Source organism: Manacus candei, unplaced genomic scaffold (genome assembly GCF_025592945.1).
Source record: "Manacus candei isolate 608988 ecotype Guabito, Panama unplaced genomic scaffold, ASM2559294v1 h1tg000011l, whole genome shotgun sequence".
NCBI classification, from domain to species: domain Eukaryota; kingdom Metazoa; phylum Chordata; class Aves; order Passeriformes; family Pipridae; genus Manacus; species Manacus candei.
This window is the reverse complement of record NW_026138059.1, coordinates 25,010,325-25,021,132: the sequence shown is the minus strand read 5'-3', so window position 1 is coordinate 25,021,132 and position 10,808 is coordinate 25,010,325. Positions and strand designations below refer to the sequence as shown.

General features: G+C 38.3%; 1 protein-coding gene across 4 annotated transcripts in view; it reads right to left on the bottom strand.

The window, feature by feature from the left end:
* Window positions 1-4,437: 4,437 nt before the first annotated feature.
* The window catches only part of LOC127466734 (cytochrome b5 reductase 4), a 35,541-nt gene continuing 29,170 nt past the window's right edge, over window positions 4,438-10,808 (bottom strand). For 3 of the 4 annotated variants that reach the window (XM_051777949.1, XM_051777950.1, XM_051777951.1), the window contains 3 exons: window positions 7,742-7,828; window positions 6,212-6,376; window positions 4,438-5,295 (listed from right to left, as the gene is read on the bottom strand). In XM_051777949.1, the coding sequence (XP_051633909.1) occupies window positions 5,241-5,295; window positions 6,212-6,376; window positions 7,742-7,828 (307 nt within the window). In that variant the 3' untranslated portion in view covers window positions 4,438-5,240. The remainder of the gene's footprint in view (window positions 5,296-6,211; window positions 6,377-7,741; window positions 7,829-10,808) is intronic. The other variant, XM_051777952.1, reaches the window with a different exon arrangement.

Genomic DNA, 10,808 nt, shown 5'->3' with positions numbered 1-10,808 from the left:
GACTGCAGACCACCACTCTCAACCAGACTGCAACCACCACTCTCGACTAGACTGCAACCACCACTCTTGACCAGACTGCACCAGCACTCTCACCAACAGGTTTTTCCCCTCTCCTTTTACTTTGGACTCAGGGGGCCCAACAAACACCACTCTGTTCATGCCCCAGGGTGCTGGGTTATATATTTGGGTTTTGTGGGTTAAAACCAATTGTTTGTCTGTATAATCGTACTTATTGTATTATTTTATTAAATTGTTATTCTGACTTAAAATCTCTCTTTTTGAGTTGGGTTCATTTCCTCTGCTGGTTTACCTTTAAACCAGCACAGTAAGTGATTCAAACTTCTTTTTTAAATCTACAATGACTAGATCTTCCTTGCCTCTTCTCACTGCATTTGAAATGCATTCCGTATTTCAAATAGGAGAAAATATTTCCAACAGGACCCTGTTTTCTATCTCCAGATGCAAATATAGGTAGGATTGCCAGATGGTACATTTCAATTAGAAACATTTGCAAGTTGGTGACAAAAACCAGACATTCCTGTTTGACCTCTACAAGCCCAATCATCAATAACAGAATCTATAAATCCCCTGGGAAGCTACAAAACACACAATGCAAGTGCATTTCTCATGGTTAAATGCAGAAAGATATGCAAGCTGGGAGGAAGATTCTGCCATTTTAAAGGCTTAAGGCCATCATCTGCATCCTAGAGTCCTCTCCACTCCCTTCTGGGGCATCCAGCACCTGCTACTGGCAGATGCCAGATGCTCAGACTTAGCAGTCAACACAGACTCAACATTTTCTACACCTACTAGAATTTCTTACCTGTGTTGCCACAGCAACTCAGCATGTCCAGTTTGTGTGAAGACATTAGTCTGTTTCCATGGGAACTAAGCACCCAGGCCTGCCCTGAAACTTCTGCTGGCAAAACATGAAATTTGTCCAATAACAGGAAAATCAAAAAATGAAAGGCAGGTAGTTAACTGAGAGAATCTGTATTGCATACAACTGTGTGGCAAAACAGCCAGGGAATATTTACTCTGGCCCATGACTAAGTAAATTTGGATTCTGACTAGAGTGTTAATCCACTGATCACACACTCCAAGACAGATCTGTAAAAACATGAATTGAGGGTTTTTTCCTTCGGTGATTGGCAATTTTAATATTTATATCTGCTCAAGAAGTTGAAAGGGCAGAGATACAGAGAATTTGGAGTTTTTTCAATCTAAATTTCTCCAGACTAGCCTAGAAAATGACATAACCCCTCCTACAAGTAGATTTAAATATCTGTAGAAAGGAATAAAATGAAGCAGGATTATTCTTGCTGATGATTGTGTGAAAACAGTTATTTTAATAAGACCACTTAAAGTAATATCAGGAAAATCATAAAACTATTAATCCTTTAGCAGTGAATATATATATATTTAATAAAAATATACAGGAAAAACCTGAAGACAGTTAAAAAAAATTAAGACCTACACCTGCTTTCACAGCACTTTATAACTATTGTCACAGAAAGACTCCAAAGGATACAGCCAAAGGATGTAAAATGCACAGGATTTTTCCAGACACTTGGAAAAACCTCTACTTCAGTTCCAGTCAGATATTGTTGCATTACATCACCAGTGATCAAAGACCTAAATAGTGAGACAGGAGATTTAGGCAGTGAACTGGGCTTCAGATGTATAGCAAACATCTCAGCAGAAAGTCCACTTTGGAACTTGGAAAAGAGTGTCCCTCCACTTAACTCCACTACAGATATCAAATTATTGCTGCTCGCAATTACTGTCTTGGATGTGATCTGGATTTCAATTGATGCAAAAAGATACTTAAACAGGTATTTTCTCAATTGAAAAAATAGAATTCCACACTAAAGGAGGTTGTCCTGAAGCACTCTAGAAGGAATCCCCATAGAGATATCATCCTTGACAAAGTCAGAGCAATGAGGACTGTGCGTAGAATCAAAAATATTCTCCTTTTCCCACACCATGCAGCTGGAAGAACCATCTTACAGATCTATCTGCAAGAGAAGAATGAGACATTGTAATTTAATGTGCAGATTTTGTGGGTTTAACTTCCACACATCTGTGTGGAGGGTTAAGGTTTTCGTTTGGTTATGGTTGGTTGTTTTCAAAACAGCAAAATTAGGGTGCAACAGGCAGATTTATTTCCAAGATACTGACAATATACCTTGTGAGGGAGGAGATCAAACTTTATTTCAGCTGCACGCAGCATAAACCACTGAAGAGGTTACCAATGCACTAAGTCTGTGACCATGACAAGGTGGGTGTTACACAGGTCTGTAAGGCAGGAATTTTCCTAAAAAAAGGTTAGTATGATAAAAGATACACCTACATGGTGGTTTCCATGGCTTCTCCCAAATATCAGTTTTGCTTAGGAAAAAAATGCATGCGAGGAGACAATGAACACTGTTCTGTTCTTGTCCCAGGGGACTGGGTTATACATCTGTCTTTGTGGATTAAAATCAGTTTTTCTCTGTATCATTGCATCTATTGTCATTTACTTTTAGTAAATTGTAACTGACTTATAATCTCTCTAGAGTTGGGTCCATTTCTCCCACTGGTTTACTTTTAAACCAGCACAAGGTCCCTTCCAACCCAAGCCATTCTATGATTCTACGATCATCCCAAAGGAAAGTAAAAATGGTCACTCACTATTTAACATGTCACACCTCAGGATCATCAGCCTTTTTCTCTCCCCCTGTGTAACTGTGTCCTCGCAGCACACTGGTCCAAGTGACAACTTCATGTTGATTCATGGATGATATCATGCAGGAATCTCCAGCCTGTTCCCTTAACCAGGCCAGATTTAGATATTCCATTTTTATTACAAACAGAAACACTTCTGAATTCAGTGCTTGTTAGTGACTGACAATGAACGAATCAGAAGCTAACTAGGAGCAGCAGTCATTCAAAAGTTTTCAAAGGTAAAACATTTGCATATTCAGACCTCCAAGGATGTATCTTTTGCATGTCAGTCGTCATTTGCTCTTCATCAGTAACATCAGCATCTCAGTATCATTCAGGTTTTGAGTAGGAATATTTTTAGGAAAAAATAATAAAAGTCAAAAGTGTTTTCTTTTTCCAGCATATCACTGATGCTTCTGCTCTGAGGAAGAGAAACCTGTTCAGAACTTCATAGTAGAAATATCCACAAATATGGCATTGCAAAATTATAACTGAAAATGACTAAATTATGACAATACCACCATCTCTTCTGAAATAATGTTGGTGTTTTGTGTCACTGAGACCCCACGAAACCCCCACGACATGTAAATCAGGTTTAACCCCTTAAAAACAGTCCAGTTCAGCTGCAGCCATCAGCATCTTGCCATGGCTTTTTAATCTTCCCTTGGTCACAAAACTGGTAACTTGATCACAATCCAGTCACCAGAGACCCCAGTGGTGCTTCCTCAGCCCCTTCTGTGGGCACTGGGATTTGGGGAGTCTCTAATGCCATTTCAGTGCTGGGTTGCTGAGGTACCACCTCAAATGCTGTGTCCAGTTCTGGGCCCTCACTGCAAGAGAGATGTTGAGGGGCTGCAGAGTGTCCAGAGAAGGGAACAGAGCTGGGAAAGGGGTTGGGGCAGCTGAGTGAGCTGGGAGGGCTCAGCTTGGAGAAAAGGAGGCTCAGGGGGGACCTTCTCGCTCTCTGCAACTCTCTGATAGGAAGGTGGAGCCAGGTGGGGCTCAGGCTCTGCTCCAAGAGAACAAGGGACAGGATGAGAAGAAAACTGCTTCAAGTTGTCAGGTTGGATATTGGGAAAATATCTTCACTGAAAGGGTTGTCAGGCATTAGAAGGGGCTGCCCAGGGAGGTGGTGGAGTCCTTATCCCTGGAGGTGTCCAAGGAACGACTGGACGTGGCACTCAGTGCTCTGGGTTGGCTGACAAGGTGGGCATCGGTCACAGGTTGGACTTGAAGATCTTGGAGGTATTTTCCAACCTTAATGATTCTGTGATTCTGTGAACTTGTTACCTATAGGCAACGACTGACAACAAGATCCTTTTCTAACTTCAAGTCCAATAAACATGGGGCACTGAAGCGATGACAGATCAGTTTAGCATAGCCAGTCACTGTCAGATAGCTATTTAACCTTTCTAAAGGGTTTCATTAAAACATTTTTCTTGAATGCTGAAGTATTAATGACACAGCTACAAGTCTGGCTGCTTAGGAGGAAGAAATACCCATTCAACACAACAGGAAGACAAAGAGTCCTGCATGTCATACAAAACAATGCCCACAGATATTACTGACAACATCTAGAAGGGGAAGAGCTGCTTTACTGCTTTTTTCTCCAAACTGCAATTAGACAGCAGATTATTTTCTCACAATAATACACTTTTAATAATGGAGTAAAAACCACACTGATTTAAATAAAATAACCTCATGTAATACTAGTGCAACCAGTCAAATACTTATATATATTTCTATGGTCCTGACCCTGGTACCTGTGGGCTATAAGCTGTTTTTACCCTCAGAATGTCTGATGCCAAGGGTTGCCCAATACCAGTGAGGTTACATGGGAAGTTTTGTGGGAGACCAAGACTCTGTGTCTCTGTTTTGAGTTCCCAGATGGTGTACCAAGCTTGTGGAAACCCTTCTGTATGACATTATAAACTGAAAATACAAAAAAAAATTACAAAATGCATAAAGTAATGTAAAATTATTATTTTTTTATTATTTGATGTAAATTTTATATTTTACCAAAGGTACTTTTATTCTTTGTTTACAAAGCCAAAAATGTATCTGGATCACTTGCAAGTCAAATAGAGACATCAGATGAAAAAGAACATTTTTCAATGACCAGTTACCTGAGTTACAGTGCAATATTTAATTTCAGACAGTATTGCTCTTAAGACATTTTACAGTAAGAAATAATAAGCTTTATCAAGTCAAAACCTAAATCAGCACTTTTCATAAATTCAAGAATTCTCATAAACCAACAACATGAAATATCTTATGTAATGTATAGTATAATTTTTTGCTTGCCTCTACAATAAATTAATACCCTGGATGACTTAAGTATTGCAAAAATATTTACAAAAAGAAGATAAAACACAGTATAAATTTTTTTCAAAGGTATAATTCTTCCGAGAAACAGTTTGGTACCAAGAATGAAATTTCAAGTCTTACAAAATTGCTTCTCACTTATTTAAATTCATGAAGGTAAATAAATAACACTGAATTATACAAACAAACATTGATATCCTCATATGGGTTTATGCAGTAAAAGCATGTATCTCTTCTTGGGAGTATCCAAGATTCTTCAGATATCTGAAAGTCACAAATCAAGTTGGCAATATTAATATTTGGAACCTAAAACCCACCGCAGTCAGCACCATCTTGTTTTTATTCAAACATGCACCATGACATTTACCCCCGCAAATATATTTAGGAAACAATGCCCAGGAGCTGAGATATACTACAGTAACTTTTTGGATCCTGAAAACAATTTCTAAAAATAAATACAGACATAATTTGAATTATCTCAGATTTCTCAAGAGGCAGCATTATTATTGGCTGATTCCACCCTCCATTAAATCCACCTTAACTTCACTAGGACTTCAGAAATGCAAGTGATGCAACCATATTGGTTCAATATTTTGAAGGTGGGCAAGAGAAAGTTAGCAGACATATTTATCTCTAAAAATGCATACAGAATAAGAAAAGTATTAGGTACGGCCATAAACAAATGCAGTGATTAAAAAAATAAGCAAGAGAAATGTTTGTATAGAACAATTGTTTTGAACTTTACTTCCCTAGCTTAATTTGTCAAGCTAACACCAACACAGAAAGCTTATTTCCTGTTACTGCAACTTTTCTATGAACATCAAATTAAAAGCAGCATTTAAACCTTGGGGAAAACCAGTCACTGTGAAAGGGATGCTCTTACAAAGTTTTGGACAACTTACTGGAACTCATGAAAATTACATATTTCTGATACTTACTTAGCTACACACTAAATATAAACACATTCCTCAAGTATGATACCAGGTGATTTTTTTAAATTCCTTTTTTTTATAAATTCTTTTTTTTTGTTTACATCTTAAAACATTTTTAAAGTTTTCTTTCAAAGCAGAAAATGTAAGGCCATTTTTGAAAGTCTACCAAATCAGAAACACTATATCTAAGTAGGTGATCAAATTTTTTAAAATTCTTTGCTTTCTAGTTCATCATTCAAAATACTCACTGTACTCCTTGTTCTGTAAAAGGTGTTGGACCACAGATGCAGATAAGCACTTTGGAGTCTTTTCTGCTTCTTTTCACAAACTCAGAGAGAAGAGACGAAGAAATGTTCCCCTGTTTACCCACCCAGTCCTTTGTTGGTTGTGAAAGAATGAACTGAACCTCAAACCTGGTAAGCAGAAGAATATTTCATAAATATTGCCTCTGATTAGAAATCTGCTACACAAAATGCTATTGATCAAGACATGGATGACTTTACATAGTGTCATTACGTGACACTATGATTACTTTCCTGTTCTGCTCAGCTCCCCACTGCAGTATCAGATCTGAGAGATATTTAAGTTGTTCCTATCGATCAAGTCAGTCAAATTGCCTCTAATATTGCATATTTAATTATTTAAACAAATCTTTCAATGTTAAAAATGCCAGCTGCATATTTCACCTTTCAAAAAAAAGGTGAAAACCAACCAACCAACCAAAACCCCAAAACAACAACAACGAAACCAGCTGGGACCAATTAAGATACCAAAGCACAGATTTTACTGTGAAAATGCCAGCACAATTTAATTAATGAGAAACTATTATAAGTGGTTTCAAAAACTCACTAACAGAATAGTAAAAAAACAAGCACTTGTATATCTGAGGCTCTTACTGAAAGGGAGAAAGGGTTTTTACTGTAAATTTGCACAATGTCTAGACTATGGAGCTTTGAAAGTGCCAGACATCACAAGGGTATGAAGTATTGATTTTTCACTTCAGTGTTGTGAAAGAACAAGTGGTTTCAACCAAGAAACAATTCAACTAACAATTAGGTAAGCATAAACAAAACATACTTTTATCATGTAAAATCTAATCAATGACAATTTATCTAGTGATAACAGCAAGGAAACTGAAATTAAAAGGTAATCTGATAATCCTGTGTTTCCTGACAAAACTATGGTCTGCTAAATTAAATTGACATTACATGGGTACTAGTGCATTTTAATCCACAATTAAAATGTAATTGAGAGAAAAATGCAACAATTAGTAAGGAAAAATGAAAGTAATAAGCCTATTTAAACTTTGAATTTCTACATAAATATTTTCCCAACAAGTGACACCAAAAAGACTTTTCAAGATTTCTCTAAATTCAGAGTGGGGTACACTATCCTCTATCACTTCTATGCCTCTTTTGCATATCTGTGTTTTCTATTGTTAAGGCTAAGGCAAATTTTCTTCACCATCAAAAACTTCTCAGTCTTAAAAAATCACTTCATCTAACATGTAACTAACCAATAACCATCTACTAAACACTGTCCAATGAAATCCCTGGCTTTCTCTGGGAACCTACAGAACATAATGACATAATCTCTGCTATGCATCTGTGACCAATACAACTCCTTCCCCTCCCTAAGTCTCATTATATCCTTAGCTAAGAACTTACGGAATCAGAATCTGTCCTTGTGCCAAAGCTGTACAGTTAGTCTAAGTCCCAAGACTTGTTCTCCTATAGACTAAGATGGTACAAGTTGTTCTCCATAAGACTTTTAAATACCTTTCATCTTTAAGAGCTAATTGCTCTAGTTCATTTCTCCAAAGTATGTCATCTTCTGTTTTGTTGAAGAAGATCAGCTTCGCTGTCCTTAAAAAAAAAAAAAAGAAAATTTAACTGCAGACTGTTTCTGTATTTGAAACATGTTAAACAATCAGAACTTATTGTATCATACAGAAACCTTTTACTTACATTTTTTATTTCTTTGGTTTTTTGCAACTCTTCAATCCTCAAATCTTTTTGCCACTAACCCAATATAATGTCTTTCTTGCTGTAACTGAAAGTCTGTTGGACTAGTGGCCTTTCTTCTAAATGCCACAACCCTGCCTGCATTTGCACCCTCTAGTTCAGGAATTCCTGTCCTAAGAAAAATAAAGTCTCTTAAAGTTACTAAGACCTGTCTGAAATTACAATAAAACTTGTCAAGTTTTATCTAGTGGTTTCTCATTGTTTGAGCACTACACTTAATAGCTGGTATATGAACTCTGTACACCTTCTTAATATTACACACACCAGCTTGTAGAGGTGAAACTGGAATTAGGAAGGTTATATCAATATTAATTTTATAAAGATGAAATGTTAACACAGAGAAGAAAATTAACGCATAACTTCAAGAGCTAACTACAGCTCTGTACCAGGTCCAACCCTTAGCCCTGCATAGGACCATCCCCAAGAGTCACACCATGTGCCTCACAGTATCATCTAAATGCTTCTTGAACTCTGTCAGGGTTGGTGCTGTGACCACTTCCCCAGTACCCAACCACCTTCTGGGTGAAGAACCTTTTCCTAATATCCAACGTAAATCTTTTCTGACACAACTTCAGGCCATCCCCTTGGGTCCTGTCACTGGTCACCACAGAGAAGAGATCAGTGCCTGCCCTTCCTCTTCCACTCACAAGGAAGTTCTAGACTGCAATGAGGTCTCCCCTCAGTGTCCTCTTCTCGGGACTGAACAGACCAAGTGACCTCAGCCGCTCCTCATACAGCTTCCCCTCAAGGCCCTTCCCCATCTTCAATGCCCTCCACTGGATGCTCTATAAGAGCTTAATATCTTTCTTATATTGGGGTGCCTAAAACTGCACACAATATTCAAGGTGAGGCTGCACCAACACATAAGACAGATGATGTACTGTTAAATGCAAGTGGTTCCTGAATTAATCCCAGAGGGCTTGCTTTTTCTACTCAGGCACAGCTCTGCACAGAGAGAGCACGTTGCTGTGCTGCCAGAAGCAGTAAGCTTGGTGCCCTACTTGCAGGAAGCCAGAGCACTGGGATGCATGCAGAACCACCAGCGTACCTGTCAGCTAAGCTTGCTGGTCTTGCACATCACACAGTCCTGCAATTCCAGTTCCACAACATGGCACTCCACTACCCAGTGTACCATTTACAAGCCAAGCTTGATTCTAAGAGACTAGTGCTAGACACAGTATGTTTACATGATCCTGCACAGGAACTATTAATTCCTATCACCTCCTGCTCTATACTTTGCAGAGAGCAATCTTTCACACGTACTTTCACACATCTTTCACATATGCTAGGGCTTCTGCAGAGAGTTCATGACCTCCAGCTGTTCTTCAACTGCAGGTTAGAAGCCTATGTTCTCCCAGTTTGAAGAAACCACATGTTTCTGATTTCTAACCTTTTTCCCCCTTTGCAAGCACTTCAAGATACCAGCAAAACTCTTATAAGCTACATCAGACACCATCTTGTATTTGAGAAACATTTCATTTTCTGCCGTCAAAATACAAAAACTCATAAACATATAAAATACATATGTTGTATATAATACACATCACCTGTAGTGTTACTGAGAGAAACAAGTTCCAGATGCATTACAACTCAAAGTGAGATACAGTGAACAAGATTTGAGAACACTTGCATGGCATAAAACAAAACAGCCCCAAATCAGCTACACTGTATCCTCACTGGGGCCCTCTGAAAACCCAGAAAACAAAGCTGACTACAGGAAAGAATGCAGTGCTCTAAATGCCTGCATGGTGCACCACAGCATCAAGGGTTACACAGGTGGGGAAAAAGTCAATACAAAGTGCATAGGAAAATCATGCATTTTGTTCATTGGGTACAAAGGTACAAATTGGTTGAGACACCCTTACTGATACTTCCCAGTGTAGACAAATATGTCTGCTGCAGTGCTGCTCAGTACTCGGCACTACCAAGAGAACAGAAAACCCAGCTAAAATGAAGAGACATGATCCTCACCAGTAAAGAAAAGCTGGTTGAGACAATGCTGACCAAAGTTTAGATAACAAATTAGAAAGTTCATCAGCTCTTTGGAAGGAAATAGGGTGAATCTGGCATACTGGAAGCTACTTCAAGGGACGTAGATTTTAATAAAGTAAAAAAAATTGGTATGTGAGGTCCTATAGAAAGCTGTACAGAGAGGAGTTAGAGACCCTTATAGGATTTTAGGAAAAAGAGGAGGTAGAAAGTTACAAAATCACCTTCCAAACAAGAATGATGATGAAAGTGGGATACTATACTAAAAGTGAATATGAGGACAGAGTGGTAATTTAGGAATGAAAAGCTGGAGACAAGGGAAGATGCAACTATCAAGGAGAATCAATAAATGACTACAAGCATCTCATACTCGAGAAGAGCATTAGCCCTCCATCTAGTGTTTAGTGCCTTTTTAAAGAAATGTACCTATTAACTGATAACTGATTGCAGTTATACACCATCAGTAAAAAAGGAGCAAAAAAACCTCATCTTAAAAAGAAAGCGTAGAGGACCGCTATTCTTTTTTAATTAATACTTTGGCCAAATACAATTTGGCCTGTAAGAGAGGAAACAAGTCATTATGACTTCAGGATCATTATCCTTCACAAAAGGATAATGCAGGCAAGAAGAGAACAAATTGTTTTCCCCATTTACCATAGGCAAGAAATAGCAGACTTAAAAGATAATAGGGAAACTTTAACTAGACAGTAAGAATGAAAATCCATTGATCCTAGCCCATTGCATAACAGCAAATGCTGCTTAGGGAGGCTGCAGATTCTCCAGCACTCACACTGCAGCCCCAGAAGTTCAGCAGCACTCGCACAGCACTCCA